The 16829-nt window shown below is 37.0% G+C and overlaps 1 protein-coding gene across 12 annotated transcripts in view; it reads left to right on the plus strand.

The window, feature by feature from the left end:
- NCOA3 (nuclear receptor coactivator 3) overlaps positions 1–16829 on the plus strand; it is a 162389-nt gene that overhangs the window by 132965 nt on the left and 12595 nt on the right. For all 12 annotated transcript variants that reach the window (XM_039498864.1, XM_039498862.1, XM_039498861.1 and 9 more), the window contains 10 exons: positions 87–188; positions 992–1132; positions 4343–4490; positions 5361–5749; positions 6081–6961; positions 8706–8841; positions 10678–10872; positions 11411–11647; positions 15103–15229; positions 16036–16207. In XM_039498864.1, coding sequence (XP_039354798.1) covers positions 87–188; positions 992–1132; positions 4343–4490; positions 5361–5749; positions 6081–6961; positions 8706–8841; positions 10678–10872; positions 11411–11647; positions 15103–15229; positions 16036–16207 — 2528 coding nt within the window. The remainder of the gene's footprint in view (positions 1–86; positions 189–991; positions 1133–4342; positions 4491–5360; positions 5750–6080; positions 6962–8705; positions 8842–10677; positions 10873–11410; positions 11648–15102; positions 15230–16035; positions 16208–16829) is intronic.

Genomic DNA, 16829 nt, shown 5'->3' on the forward strand with positions numbered 1-16829 from the left:
TTAACATTGCAAGAGTCCTGCTCCTTTATAAGAAATGTAATAATAGCATAAATAGGACACAGAGGAAAATAACTCTTTCATTGCAGATTTGCAGTCCTGTATGATTTGTGTGGCACGTCGCATCACTACAATGGAAAGGGTATTTCCAACAAACCCAGAAAGCTTTATTACGAGACATGACCTTTCAGGTGAGAAATCTACTTGAGGTGAAGGTAATGGAAGGTAAAGGCTCTTCTTCCTTGTTGTTTTGTTTTGTATACAGTAAACTGTGACAAATAAGTTTTAATACTTGGAATAACTAGTACTACTTATACTGTTGCCTTTCTTCCTTTAACCAGGTAATATTTCAAATTATTTATATTGCATCTTCCTCTAGAAGTATTCCTAAAGTGTTTATTAATCATATATCAAGTTAATGAAGACTCATTGAGATAATTTCTCCTTTCCTTCTGTAACATCATGAAACCTTTATAGTCTGCTGTGGTATTTAAATTTTAAATATTTAAACACATTATTGGGCAGTTGTTTTTTCTTTCAGATGCCAATTACCTGCGGCTCCTATTGATTTCAGGTGTAGTTCTTTGTATCTGCAAACCATGCCCTCGGGGTCTCCTTTCAGTTGCATAAAACCAGGGAATCTCAAAATTGTTATACGCTTTTGAGAATTTTGGCATTAACCTCTGGGTGCCTCGATTTCTTTATATGTAAAAATGATATGGTAATAACTTGCCTCCCAGGGGTGTTCAGAATTTATGTTCATAAAGCAGTTTGAGATCTTTGCATGGGAAGCTGTGTGTAAGTGAAAAGATTAGATAGTCACTTAGAAAAGGACTTCAGTGCTTAGATTCTACAGTGATGGATACATTATAAAAACATAATATAGACAATATTTGGTGACTTTTGAAATACTATTCTGTATTTTTAATATTAAGATTATGTTTAAAATGACAGAGATTCTATGACTATTTTAAGTTTTTCTTTCCTGTGACAGGTAAACTTGTCAACATAGATACAAACTCATTACGGTCTTCCATGAGACCTGGCTTTGAAGATACAATCCGTCGGTGTATTCAGAGGTTTTTGTGCCATAATGATGGACAGTCCTGGTCAAACAAACGCCACTATCAAGAAGGTAGCTCAGATTGCAGTGTTCAGTATACTGTCTTTCTTGCTAGGGAGGGGTGTGTGTGTGTGTGTGTGTGTGTGTGTGTGTGTGTGTGTGTGTGTGTGTGAACCACTAAACTCTGCTATTGTATATGCTTTTCCAAGTCTTGAACCAGTGGAAAACGCTCTTTCTCGTATTTATAAACTGAAGGATGGTGAGTTTTCCATTAAGGAGTGTCTGGTGTAGCAGCTATCTTGTTCAAGTATGTCAGTTGGTGTTTATGACAGGTTTTATGAAATATACCAGACAAATATTCCTGTAGATTGAATTTATCTGTTTGTCCACAAGATATGTACAGCAGGAAAGCAGCAGATTAAGCCATGCTTTCTTAATGAGCTGCAGCATGGCTGTACATTGACTTGGAGGGGTCCACTTTTAGCAAAAAAAAAAAAAAAAAAGGGGGGTGGGGGAGACAGTAGTTTGTTAGGTTTTGTCAAGAAGGGGGATGTGCCTATTATGAAATAGACTGTGACCTGAAGAAGAGCTCTGTGTGAGTTTCAAAGTTTGTCTCTCATCAACAGAATTTGGTCCAGTAAAAGATATTACCGCACATACTTTGTCTCTCTGCCATCAAGTCATTTTATCTAGTTCTATGAATAGCCCTTAGTTGGTAATGTCTTTTGGTCATGGATTACCTTTGCTCCATTCATATGAGAGCTACAGATGAAAGATCATATTTAAACCTTTTTCCCTCTATGCCAAATAATGTGTTTAATAGATAATTAATTATCGAAATATGTTTACCCAGCTTTGTCTGGGGAATTCTCAAAGACATAAACAATTTTAAATAGTTAAATATTAGAGTTGGCTGAAAAAGGGTAATTTTCATCCTTCAGGAAATTCTGAGACTTTGAAATTTTGTTTCATCCCAAATTTGGGACAAAACGTCAAAATCTTGGAATTTTTCATGAGATGACCTTATGGAAACATTTTGTTTTGATTTATATATCACATAATTTATAATTTACTATAAAACACAGTCAAAATTAGATGTTTCAACCTCATCAAAATGAACTGTTTAGATAATTTCCAGTTGAAAATTTCTATTAAATCAGTAAGTTTCCATGAAACATTTGAATTTCATCAGATCCCCATTTTTTGATTAAAGTTGTTTTATCGGAAAAAGTTTGACTACTCTGATAGATACTAATTATTGCATCACATTTGAGGATGATTTGAAGATTGAAATGTCTAAGCCACTTTCTTGGAATCAAAGCAGACCATTGATGAATGCATCAGCAGCTTTAGAGTTCTGACAGATCTGTGCAGTCAGCACAAAAAACTGCAGCAAAAACTATATTCAAATCGCTGACTGAGGAGATATCTGAGCCATTAGCGATTATCTTTGAAAACTCATGGAAGATAGGAGAGATTCCAGAGGATTGGAAGAGGGCAAATATAGTGCCAATCTATAAAAAGGGGAATAAGGATAATCTGGGGAATTACAGACCGGTCAGTTTAACTTCAGTACCCAGAAAGATAATGGAGCAATAAGCCATCAATTTGGAAACACCTAGAAGATAATAAGGTGATAAGTAACAGTCAATATGGATTTCTCAAGAACAAATCATGTCAAACAAACCTAATAGTTTTCTTTGTCAGGGTAACAAGCCTTGTGGATAGGGGAAGCGGTAGATGTGGTGTATCTTGACTTGAGTAAGGCTTTTGATACAGTCTCACATGACCTTCTCATAAACAAACCAGGGAAATATAGCCTAGATGGAGCACTATAAGGAAGGTTGGAAAACCATTCCCAGAGAGTGGTTCATAGTAAAGCTGAAAGTGCATATTAAGTGGGGTACCTTAGGGATCGGTCCTGTTCAATATTTTCATCAATGGCTTAGATAATGGCATAGAGAGTACACTTACACTTCCTCCCTGATTGATCTAACCTCGTTATCTCTAACTTGCTTCTTGCTTGCTTATATATACACACCTGCCCCTGGAAATTTCCACTGCTTGCATCCGAAGAAGTGGGTATTCACCCACGAAAGCTCATGCTGCAAAACGTCTGTTAGTCTATAAGGTGCCACAGGACTCTTTGCTGCTTCTACACTTACAAAGTTTGTGGAAAATACCAAGATGGGAGGGGTTGCAAGTGCTTTTGAGGATAGGATTAAAATTCGAAATGGTCTAAAGTAAATAGGATGAAATTCAATCAGGACAAATGCAAAGTATTAAGTTTAGGAAGGAAAAATCAATTGCACACATCAAAATGGGAAATGACTGCTTAGGAAGGAATACTTCAGAAAGGGACCTGGGGGTTATAGTGGATCACAAGCTAAATGAGTCAACAGTGTACCACTGTGTTGCAAAAAAAATTGAACATCATTCTGGGATGAAGTAGCAGGAGAATTGTAAGCAAGACATGTGAAATAATTCTTCCACTCTACTCTGGGCTGTCAAGATCTCAACTGGAGTATTGTGTCCAGTTCTGGGCACCCCATTTCAGGAAAGATGTGACAAACTGGAGCAAGTCCAGAGAAGAGCAACAAAAATGAGTAATGTCTAGAAAACATGACCTGCAAGGAAAGATTGAAAATATTGGGTTTAATTAGTTTGGAGAAGAGAAGACTGAGGGGGGCATTCTTCAGGTAAAGAAAAGGTTGTTACGAGGAGGAGGGTGAAAAATTGTTCATTAATCTCTGAGGATAGGACAAGAAACAATGGGCTTAAATTACAGCAAGAGAGGTTTAGGTTGGACATTAGGAAAAACTTCCTAACTCTCAGGGTAGTTAAGCACTGGAAGAAATGGCCTAGGGATATTTTGGAATCCCTATCATTGGAGATTTTAAAGAGGAGGTTAGACAAACACCTGTTAGGGATGGTCTAGATAATACTTAGTCCTGCCTTGAGTTCAGGGGACCACACTAGATGACCTGTTGAGGTCCCTTCCAGTCCTATACTTCTATGATTCTATATTTTGATTTGCTCTCTCTCCCCTTCTCCCCCCACCCCCCCATTAGTCTTTGGGAACTGTAGCAGTATGTTCCAAGTCTTGGGATACCCATCCTGTATCATGTCTGTTTTATGTCTGTTTTTTAATTTAGTTTTTCAGCGTATTAATCTGATGAGTATTTTGTTCAACAATTATAGTTAAGCTTACATAAATTACTTGGTCTTTGGAATCTGAAATACAAGCAGATTACCGCTGTGCAATTGTATTTTTCCTCACAGCTTATATACAAGGCCATGCTGAAACTCCACTGTATCGGTTCTCCTTAGCAGATGGTACTATAGTGACAGCACAAACAAAGAGTAAACTGTTACGAAATCCAGGAACTAATGACCGTCATGGATTTGTCTCCACCCACTTCCTTCAAAGGTGAAATTAACAATGTTCATCTGTCAGATTTAAATATTGTAGCTTTTTAAAAACACACATTTTTATTGATATTTAATGCTATATAACAGGAGTGGCCAAACTTACTGATCTTCCAAGCCGCATACAATAATCTTAATTTTAACTATAAAAGAGCTCAAGCCACAGTTTGGCCACCTCTGCTATATAAAGATTTGTTTAACCAAAATAAACAACATAAAACAGCACAAAACAATATAGTAAGCACACATGAAAAATTGTCACACTCGAATAAAATTGCTGTTTTAGATCTCACCTACAATAGGTTTATATATTTAAGAAACAAAAACCAAACAAGTTTTTTAAAGCAGGTCTTGTTTTACTATCATAAACCCAGTCTACTATCATAATAGCTAATTGGCAATTTTCCCTCTGGGTCATTATGTTATCCATTCACTTTCCTCTATAATGTATACTTTTAATAATAAAGCTTGGATAGCTAGAAAGACCCAATTAAACACTTTATCTTCTTTGCCACTTTCTTACTGGAGATCAATTTAAAGACAAAGAAATGAACTGGTAAAATATACCACACATCTCTCAAGAAGGAAAAAGTCTGACTTTGCCTTAAAATAGTACCTCCTGTGACTTGTCCCTGTTGATTGCAAGATTAATTGAAAGGCACTTTGGAAGTAGTCTGTGGCTGTCACTGCAGAAATGCTCCCAGCTGCTGGTCAATGAGCAGCTGAGATTGTTTATGGCAATATTAAAGTGTTTCTTCTGTGACAAGTGGAGTGGTGTCATTCGTTGACTTGGAGAAGAAAGTGATACTTGATTCCTATAAAGTTTTAAATGTTTTTCTTGGGGTGGGGTGGCGGGATGCTGAATTTGCAGAGAACAGAATGGATATCGACCAAATCCCAATCCAGTGGGACAAAACATCAGAACATCTACAGCTGGAAGCACAAATTCTGTTGGTGCTGTTATGAACATGTCACCAGGTCAAAGCATGCAAATGCAGAACAGAAACTATGGCATGGGAGATCCCAGTGCGATGGGACAGATGAGCGGCATTAGATACATAGGTCCTGGTAATATTGGACCCATCAACTCTGGACCAGGAATGCAGTCCTCTCCTTATCAGAACAACAATTATGGGTTAACTATGAGTAGTCCACCACATGGTAGTCCCAGCTTGACTTCCAGCCAACAGAACTTAATGATTTCTCCTAGGAATCGTGGGAGTCCAAAAATGGGTTCACACCAGTTTTCTCCAGTTGCAGGTATTTATTTTTGGTATAAAATTTTCTCTAGGGTTTGCTTTTTGCCCCTTTTTATCTTAATTTTTTTGTTCTTTTTTATATATCATGTTCTTATAACATCTGAACTACTATACCTTAAGTGTAAAATACCTAATTTTATGATGAAGATATATTTAAAGGTACAGTAATTAATGCTACAGTATTTCTTGTTTCTGCTATCTGTATTTCAGTTCTTAATGTGCATGCTTAAATAGAGTTATTCAGTATGTAATGGTTACCTGGCAAGTAAAATCAAATGTAGATATGATTGCTTCTGTTACGTAATAACTGTAACATAATAACTTTGATACAGGTATGCACTCCCCAATGGGATCTGCTAGCAACACTGGCAACAACAGCTTCTCTAGCAGTTCCCTTAGTGCGCTTCAAGCCATTAGCGAGGGGGTTGGAACTTCTCTTCTATCAACGCTTTCCTCACCGGGTCCAAAATTGGATAATTCCCCAAATATGAATATAGCTCAGCAAAATAAAATGGGCAACCAAGACTCAAAGAGTCCTCCTGGCTTGTATTGTGAACAAAGTCAAGTGGAGAGTTCTATGTGCCAGTCAAACAACAGGGAGCTCCTTACTGACAAAGACAGTAAAGAAGGAAATCTGGAAGGGTCTGAGAGTCAGAGGGGACCAAATGAAAGCAAAGGTCATAAAAAGCTCCTTCAGTTACTCACATGCTCCTCAGATGAGAGAGGGCATTCTACGTTGTCAAACTCGCCATTGGACTCTGGTTGTAAAGAATCTTCTACCAATGTTACAAGTCCCTCAGGAGTCTCCTCTTCTACATCTGGAGGAGTCTCTTCCTCATCAAACATGCATGGGTCCCTGCTACAAGAAAAGCACAGGATTTTGCATAAATTGTTACAGAATGGTAATTCTCCAGCAGAAGTAGCAAAGATCACAGCTGAAGCTACTGGTAAAGATACTTACCATGACTCCAGCAATACAGCCCCCTGTGTTGAAGGAGCTATCAAACAGGAACAACTGAGTCCTAAGAAGAAGGAAAACAATGCTCTACTCAGATACCTACTAGACAAGGATGATATAAAGGATCCACTTTCAAAAGAAATGAAACCTAAGGTAGAAGGTCTGGATAATAAAATGGGACACTGCAGTAGTTCCACTATTCCTACTTCAAGTCAAGAAAAAGAGATTAAAATAAAAACAGAACCTTCTGAAGAGGTAGAGTATTTAACCTTGTACAGGAATTTTGTTGTTGAACTCACCAATATTTTTCTTATTAGAGTTAACAACCAAAAAGTAGACCATTCAATTTTTGTGTATAATTATTTCCAAGACAGTACTGAGTAACCACAGCATAAAAACTTATGTTTAGTTTTATGATCGTTAACAAAGTACATTTAACTTGAACAACAGTATATATTGTAATAAAATGTGCTATACTGGAGTTCTTTGAATAATATTAGTGTTGAGCTATCAAACAAGGCAAAGTATATTTAGTGTATTTTATTTAAAATTTAATCTTTAAAATTGGCAATTTTTACATAGCATATATTTATTTTCATGGGTCATTTGGAAATGGAGCTGCCAGCTGACTCAATAAATTAGTTGTGGGTGCTACAGTAGGAAGTAAAACAGAATGAACATAAGTGGAAACGGTCCATTTTCTATATGCAATTCAGTTTAAAAATGTGGGGTGCTAGTTTCTCACACTGGATTTACACAGAGTTGGTTCTGGTGACATTTCCCTTGATTATATTGGTGTAAATGTGAGAATAATGCCAGTGAATCCGGTAAAGAACGTCTATAACTGAATATATATTATGTGACTTGAGGTTTTCAGTATATTAGATGTTTTTTTAAAAAAAAATCTTTGGGAAGTTGGGGAGGAAGTGCCATCAAACAACTTGAGTTACATGTACATACAATAGCCAAAGCTGATTCTTTAAATTGTTCTGTACAGGCAGACCCCTGTGCCTTAATGGAGACCCATTTTTCTTCAAATATTACTTCTTATCTCAATTTAAAACACTGTTTGAAAATGTTCAGCTGTGTTTAAATATATCTGAATAGATGCCTTCATAATCGAAAACAGCTGAATTTAGGCCCGTAATCCTGCAACTGCTCTGTCTGGGCTGGCTCCTTATTGAAGTCAGTGGTGCTCTTGGTAGGCACAGGGGCCTTGTAAAGTTCTTCAGGGAAGGACTGTGTATTTTTGTACAGTGCCTAGCACATTTTGGGAACTATTGCAATATAAATAATGTTGATTATTCGTAGAGCGGTTTTTCAATAATCATCCGGAGTTTTCTGTACCATATAGGAAGACAATTACCAACTGCTATGTAGTTTATATATACATGTGCTCTTTAAATCTCTGAGAATTATGGAACACTTTCATGGTGAGGTTATCATCTAGAAAACTAACAGATCTATTTTGTTCAAACTATGTGATTCAGGGACAAATTTTCAAAGAATAGTAGCCATGGAGTTACCCTGCAAAAGATGTGCCTAATTTGCACATGTGGTTACTGTTATTATGTGCACAAATTATCAATTCGGTGCACTGGTATTGGCACGTACAATTATAATAATTGTGACTATGAATTAAAGTCATGCCTGTAGTGCTTTGCTTTACCATTCAAACTTTTGAGACTAATACGGAGAAGTTTCTAAAATTTGAGATGCTAAAAATATTTGCATTCAAGTTAATTTTTTGTGTAACTACTTTTTGCCTGAAGTTTTGGTTTTCCAAAATCATCAAAGCAAAGTGCATTAACCAAATAGTTGAATGATATCTGAAGAATTCTTTGGAAGTCAGCATTAAGTCCTGAAATGTCGTAACTGAACTAAAGTGTTTGACTGCATATGTTGCTAAGGGTTGTTAAGACTTGTGAGGGGCTAAATGGAATGTTAAAGGATGAACAATGTGAGAGTAGGATTTTGTTTTTGTTTTTTTTCCTTTTAGATGAGTGGAGACTTGGATAATTTGGATGCAATACTGGGTGATCTGACTAGTTCTGATTTTTACAATAATGCTATGTCTACAAATGGGAGTAGTCTTGGAACTAAGCAAACATTATTTCAAGGAAGTGCCCCATTGGGTAAGGAAGTTCACTTAATTCCACTTTTCTGTAAAGTTAGGGGCTATTGTGTGATTTGCTTTCAATGTAATGTACATTTAACTCCTTCTTTGCTTGGTGAATGTTTTGTTTCTGATTTGCTAGGAAATCAGTCTACAGGAATAAGTGATATATGCAGGGCCAGTTATCCATTGGTACATTGTGTTTATATAATTAGCGTGAAGAAGTATTATGAAATATCAGAGGACATTGAAAATCCCTTTTCAGCCAGCATCTGATTTTTACTAAATTTTAAAAATTGATACAGAGCTGTGTATCTGAATTGTGGGCCTTGCCAATGGCATGTCCAGACTCTAGCATTAGAAAGAGCAGTCTCACGAGCTTTGTATGCTCTACAGATGTTGAGTAAAGTTAACTTCTCTTCACTTCCCATCTCATGGTCCTCTTTGCACTTCTCTAATGTTTCAAAGACAGTGGGAAAATATATTGTTATGAATTGGGGCAATTACAGATTAAAAGAAGTAACTAAATCCTTGCAGCTGGCCAGGGAAAGGGTGAGGGATGAGTGGTAAGCTTCTGATTTGCCACTGCTCTCCCAGATACCTTTAGGCCTGCAACATCTAATGCAGGGTTTCTCAAACAGGGGTTGCCACTTGTGTAGGGAAAGCCCCTGGCAGACTGGGCCAGTGTGTGTACCTGCCCCGTCCGCAGGTCCGACTGATCGCAGGTCCCATTGGCCTGGTCTCTGGGCCAATGGGAGCCGCGATCGGCCGAGCCCAGGCCAATGGGAGCCGCGATCGGCCAGACCTGCGGATGGGGCAGGTACACACACTGGCCCGGCCCGCCAAGGGCTTTCCCTACACAAGCGGTGACCCCTGTTTGAGAAACCCTGATCTAATGAATACTAATACTTTTATTTCTAAAGGACTGACCATCCCTACCAGTAGAGGAAGTGGGAGGGAGAGTTAATGTTACATGTGGGATGCCATCATTACCACCATCACTGTGTTCTACATCTGTCTCAGTGCATAGATACTATAGTGATAAGCACATTACAAAAGCTTAAAACAGATATCTCCTGGCAAGTAAGTTTACTCCTATGGCTAGTAGATGTCTAGTACATTTTTTCAAGCTCTCCTGAGTAGTGTTGGAGATAACCAGTTTCATACTTGAGGTGGACCTTGTGGGTCTTTGTTTGCTTTGAGGCAATAATTTGTACATTTTGATGTATGTAACTGGTCTATATATCAAGGGCAAACCAAAGAGTAGGAACCAGTATGGGTTTTGATAGAGCAAGATGGTTCCAGGTATTACACATTAGGATGAGGGTGTGTTAGCAAAAGAGATGTAACCTGAAAGTGAATAAGGCTGGAGAGCCCAATGGGATTAAGATGCCTGAGAGAATTGTAACTTTCTAAGGGTGAACCTTGTTTTCAGTTAAGATTATTAAGAGAGGTGAGTTGTACACTTACTTTGGAAGGACAGTTCTTTCCAGACACACACCAAGTTTTGTGAGAATATACTATGGATAAAATAAGAACTGAAGACCAACACCAATATATCAAGAGGCATACACAGTGCTCATGAAATTTGCAATACCATATATGCCAGGAGAACACCTAGACAAAGAGTCCTAGGTTGTAATTTAAAATGTTTGATCATATTACACCTAGGATCCAAGGACTTGTTTGGCTTATCTGCAGGGAGAAACACCTAAAACAAAATAGTCATTCATGGCTTGTTAAATGTGTAGTGTAGGTGCTCAAAAATAGATATAACTTGTATAAATCATCAGTAGGGCATTCTATTTCTTGTTTAAAGATGTACAATTGAAAGCATCTTTTAATTTTTTAACAGGTATAAGAAGTCCCCAATCTGTGCAGACTACCCGTCCTCCTTTCAACAGAGCCATGTCTTTAGACAGCCCAATACCTGTGGGTTCAAGCCCTCCAGTGAGGAGTGTCAATGCATTCTCCATGTTACAAAAGCAAAACATCATGGGTGGGAGTCCAAGAATGATTGAGAACCAGGAAAATTTTGGATCAAACATGGGTTTGTTGATTACATATAAACAGATCTCATTATAATTGAAAATATTGTAAAATTTTAATGTGTTGAAATTAGTTAAAACCCTGAATGTATAAGAATGAGGCATGTTAATCTTTAATATTTACCATCTAAATCATTAAACTGATTTTAAGTAACTATTATTGTCCATAGCTGGAGTTATTAGGTTATAGCTGTATCCCAGCCATGTGTTCTACTGGGAGTTTGTTTTAGCTGAATTATTCAAAAATAATAATGTTTTGAAATACTGAAGTGTCTTTTTAATGTGTGGTTGACAAGATCAGTTTGTGAGAGCAGCCAGTCAAAAAAATTTGTTAATATTCTTAATTTTGGCTAAATTAATATGCTTGGAAGAAGTAATGAAGCATGCCATGGCCAGATTTAATAGGAGTTCAGTAATCTGTTCTCTGCTCATTGGCTGTTGTCACTGTAATTAGGGAGAAAATAGAAATGGTTCCAATAACAAAACTTATCATATGTTCTATAGGAGAAATAATCTTTTATATGCTCTTCATTGTACTAGGTGGACCCAACAGAAATATGGCTATGAATCAGCATCCAGCAGGAGACTGGGTTTTGGCAAGCTCTAAGGTTAACAGACTGGAACCTACAAATTCTGGTTCAATGGTGAGACCAGGACCAGACTATAACCCATCCCTTCCCAGACCTACAGTGGGTGGCTCCATGCCTGGTTTGCCCATCCGATCTAATAGCATACCTGGTACGAGACCAGTGCTACAGCAGCAAATGATTCATATGAGTAAGTTCTTTACATTTGTATAAACCTATTTAATAAAATGCATAGTCATTTGTTGATCAGGCATTCAGAATAAAGATCCTTTTAATTTCAGTATCTGGATTTACATCCAAAGACAATTAATTCCTTGAGGCAAGCTCCATATTTTCCTTTTGTGCTTGGAAAGTGCCAGGCACACTGTAGAAAGTTCCTTAATCTTAATGATAATGAATAATTTCAGACTAAGGAATTCCATATTATTTAATTATTTGTCCGTATGTTTGCTTATATTTCCAATTGGAGGTGTTATTTTTCCTATCATGCCTCTGACCCCAAACAAACACAAACAAACAAACAAAAAAAGAGTATTCATATATTGATAATCTATCTCTATATTCTTTTTGGAGATGGCTTCTACATATTCCTGCCTGTGAAATGCAGAGTTCTAGGAACCGCTCTATAGTTAGCAGCAGCGGCTCCAGGTACCAGCGCTCCAAGCGTTTGCCTGGGGCGGCAAGTCGCAGGGAGTGCCCCGCCGGTCCCTGCGAGGGTGGCAGGCAGGCTGCCTTCGGCGGCTTGCCAGTGGGAGGGCTGCAGGTCCCGCGAATTCGGCAGCGGGTATGCTGAAGCTGCGGGACCGGTGGACCTCCCGCAGGCAAGCCGCCGAAGACAGCCTGCCTGCTGTGCTTGGGGCGGCAAAAAAGCTAGAGCCGCCCCTGATAGTTAGCTGCAGGTGTAGGGACTCTGTATCAGTAGTTTTAGGAAATCTAGTTTAAAAGAAAAAAAACTTTTAATTAGTAATAGTTATTGGTGGTAATATTGGTTTTACTAGAATGTAGATAGCTTTTTAGGTTGTCAAAGGTAGTTGTAAAAAACTTTTTTTTTTTTTTTTTTAAATTTCTGCACAATCATGCAGTTAGATTCTTGGACCTACTATGGCTCTTTTCTGAGGTGTTATGTCTCATATAGAACCTAAAGACCTATATTAGAGAGACCAGATTTAAATGGCGATCTCATGCCCTTTTGTCATCCTAAAACTAGCTGATCCAAGAAGAAATCATTTACAGTGTTCAGAAGATGCTTCTTTAAACTTGACCCATATTGATGCTTGACCACTTGGTATCTGAACCTTTCACCACTGTTTTCCACAGGCCAGAATTGTCCTGCATTTGCATCCAGATTTTGATTAAAAAAAAAAAAAAAGTAGGGTCTGAGTTTCATGTGAACAAGACTATCAGTGCCCAGTTTTTCTTTTTAAAACATGATGCTCATATGAGAGAAATGAAGCTTCATGCCTAAAATTTTGAGTAGGCCTTAACTTTTAATTGAGATAGAACTCAACCATTAAAGAAATCTTCTGTGCTTTTATAGCATTTTGGGATCAGTGTAAAGGAAATGCCATTTCCATATAGCAGCTTTCAAAGTCAATTGGACTGGACCCTCAAACTTGTTATACTTTGGCGAAGGTTGCGGTACCCAAGGGTCTGAGGGCTCACTTTACCAGGGCTAAGGCAGGATCAGTGGCATTTCTCTAACATTTCCATCACAGAAATCTACTGCCTGAAGTTTCTCAGCCCTAGTGTCTCAACTTGGCATAGGGATGTGATGCTCAATTTGGGAAGACAGTTCTGCAATTCATGTCTGTTAATTAGAACTCCTCAGCCCATCTTGCTGGAAGTTGTATTGCTAGTGAATTCTTATAAGTGGAAATATGTAAAATACTGCTGAGTTTTGGGAAAAGTAATGCTTGTTGGGACAGCAGAAATACCTCCACACTGCACTGTGTGTTTGGAGATGTTAAATGGTGATGTGATCCCCAGCCAGCTCAGTTCTTTCTGTTAAAAAACAGAATTCAATGGGAGTAGGACTTCTGGTAAGAGGGAAAGGTGAATGGATAAGGCAGAGGCAACACACTCAAATAACCAGTTGCTGATAAGTAACTTATTTTGTACTTGTCTTTAGAATGTCACATGTGTTCAGGTCACTATTACAGTGCATGATTGATAGTGTCCTGACTTCACTGGCAAGATGAGCGGGATGGATAAATTATTTTTTTTTAAATAAAAAAACTTTTTAAAATTTAAATATGTTTTTAATTTAAATTGAATACAGGTTATTGTAATAAAATCTAAACTATTTAAAATTAAATTTGTAATTATGACAATCTGTGTTAAGGCCTAAACTTTTATAATCTATTAAAATAATTTAAATTAATTATATGATAATATTAAGCAGTACTTGCTTGTTGCCAAATTTTAAAGAAAGTCAAACCAGTGATGTGCTAAACCAGCTTTTGACAGCAGTAGCCTCTTCTATTGGTGCAGAGAGAATATTTTCTTAAATTCAACTAGTTCAGTTCAATATTAGCTCAAACTTAAGAAACCAAATGGGAGTTGCAAAAGCAGGAAAGCTTGTTATCCTTTTCCTCTTCCAGTCTAGGAATAGAATCTGGGTCTGAGAGGATGAGATCTACTAGTTCTAAAATCTTGAAGGTCATGGTAACTAGAAACAATCAGTTTTGTTAACTAGCTACAGATAATACTTCCTTTGGTTAATAAATCAGTTTTAAATGCCAAACATATTTTGATATACTTCTTGATAATTTTTTTTCTCATGTATCAGCATATTTAATGTAGTTTTATTTAACTAATAAAAATACCATTTTAAATTACTGGTTTTTTTGCATTTTAATTGAATTTTAATTTTCATCCAGCTAGAGCTCGACATAAATCACAAATAAAAAAATTAGTATTTTTGTAGATAAATGAATAATTCACCATTTTCTACCATAATAAAATGTAAATATTAAAAATATGAATAAATGTAAATTAAACTAGATAATTGCTTACATAAGTGTGCTTAGATATAGTGTATTCTCCTGGTTAGCAAAAAGTAGTACCAAATTTAGTGTAAAGGCTAGATTTAGTTGCAAATCAACATGTTTTAATGGTTACCAACCAGTGACAGTTAACGTTTCTTTAGGAAAATAACTAAAAAGTATAAATGCAAAACAAGATTAAAATTGATTATTTAAAATAAGGTTTCCTGCTTGCTGATTTAAATCATGAATAAAATTGGGGATTTAAATATCTTGGATTTAAATGAACCCACCTTGAAAAATCATTTTTGAATTATATAAGGTTACCGCATTCAAATTGTTCCCATTTGAGGTGTTGTGGGACTGATACTAGAAATCAAAAACATATCCTGTAGAGAGCAATAGCTCTAGTCCTTCATATCCTCTGTGTGTGTGTGTGTGTGTGTGTGTGTGTGTGTGTGTGTGTGTGTGTGTGTGTGTGTGTGTGTGTGTGTGTGTGCTGTTTAAAGTATTTAGTTCTAATTAGTCTGTTAACCTATTGAAGTTACCAATATAACACACAATAATCTATAGCATCAGAAACTTGTATTTCACATGTAAAGCAGGATGTTAAATTTTACCTTTGTTTTCAAAAAATAATCAAATTAATTTTACTTCATAGGGCCTACTGAGATTAATATGGGTATGGGAGGTAATCCTTATGGGCAAACAGGACCATCTAACCAGCCAGGATCATGGCCTGATAGCATGCTGTCCATGGAGCAAGGACCTCGAGGTTCACAAAACAGGTAGGGTTTAGAATAGGCGATGAAAGCTGTATAGTTTGTATATGACTGATCACTGCTGTAAGAAGAGTTTAAAAATCGGAATAGTATTTGTTCTAAGATATGATTTTCTGAACCCCTTTAGTGCTTCCAGAGCCCTTTGTTCCATGAGCAGTGGGCGCCAACCGACAGAGAAGATTCATCAAAAAATGGGCCTGTGCCCTAACAGAACACTAACACCACCACCAGTACGGCATACAGCCGATGTTAAAATAACCTGGTTTAACAGCTTTGAGGCTAATTTTCAGCTTTGTCTTAATTGTTTTAAATACATTTTTATAAACACATACGTGATGATATAATATGAAAATATGTGGCAGTGCCACATGAGAAGTTCCTAGAAGTGAACTTTGAAAGTTCTTTTCTAACTCTGAAAATTTCTCATCTCTCTTGCTATCATGGATTCATAAACTGGTAATAGTTGGATTTGATAGGTCTTTTCCATTTTAGTGCAGGCAGTAGTGAATTTGGGAGTAAAGACTTCAGGCTTGTCTACATTAGCAGTTCATGGCAAGCTAGGGTGTAAATCTTCCCTGCGCTAGCCTGCTACCTCAGCTTGCCATGAACTATGTATTTGTGTAGACAAGCCCTTAGTTTCTGTTTCCAGCTCTGCTGCTGTGATATTGTCCATGTCTGTTAACCTTTATGCCTTAGTTAACCCTTCTGTAATATGGGTAATACTTACCATTTCTGTAAAGTTGTTTGCTATCTTCAGGTGATATATGCTACATGTTTTTATAATTAATGGTTTTTAACTTGTTGCTTTATAGACAATTAGTTAGAAGTTCTTTGGATGATTTCTTATGTCCGCCTCCTAACATGGAAGGCCAGAGTGATGAAAGGGCTCTTTTAGATCAGCTGCACACCTTGCTGAGTAATGCAGATGTCACAGGACTGGAGGAAATTGACAGAGCATTAGGAATTCCTGATCTTGTAAATCAAGTAAGTAACCAAGAGATTTTTAACCATTTATTTTCCTGCTTCCTGTATGATCTTGGCACTTGGAAAGTGAATGAAAAAATCATAACATCTCAACCTTTTAAAATCTGCTTCAGGCATCCCTCTTTGATGAAAAATACTGACCAGTATTCATTAAACTTTATACCAAAAGAACTTGTAGTCTTTTTTTGAAAAACATAATACAGGTAAGAAGGTGCCATTTTAGCATAACAGACATGGATATATTCCAATTCCTGACTTCTTATAATATTTTATTAACATAAACAATTTGATATTACTATTCCTGTTAGCACTGCAGAAGTAGCACAGGAGTGGGAGAGTGAACTGGATTCTTGTGATTCATGCATCATCTACAAAGCTCAGATTGCAGAATACTTTACTGGCAATGATGTGCAAGTACAAAAGGACTCAGTATGGCTTTCAGATCCCAGACTGAGTTTGCATGGCTGGCTGTTAAAAATATAAAATAAAATATTTTAAAAAATCTTGTAGAATGAGCACACTTGATCTGGAAATCATTCAGAAACAGAACCCTGTACTGTCCTTTTTACAAAGTCATTCTTCCAAGTAAAACTACAAAGGCACAGGCACCGACTTTCTAAAG

This window comes from Mauremys reevesii, linkage group 13, assembly GCF_016161935.1.
Source record: "Mauremys reevesii isolate NIE-2019 linkage group 13, ASM1616193v1, whole genome shotgun sequence".
Classification (NCBI taxonomy): domain Eukaryota; kingdom Metazoa; phylum Chordata; order Testudines; family Geoemydidae; genus Mauremys; species Mauremys reevesii.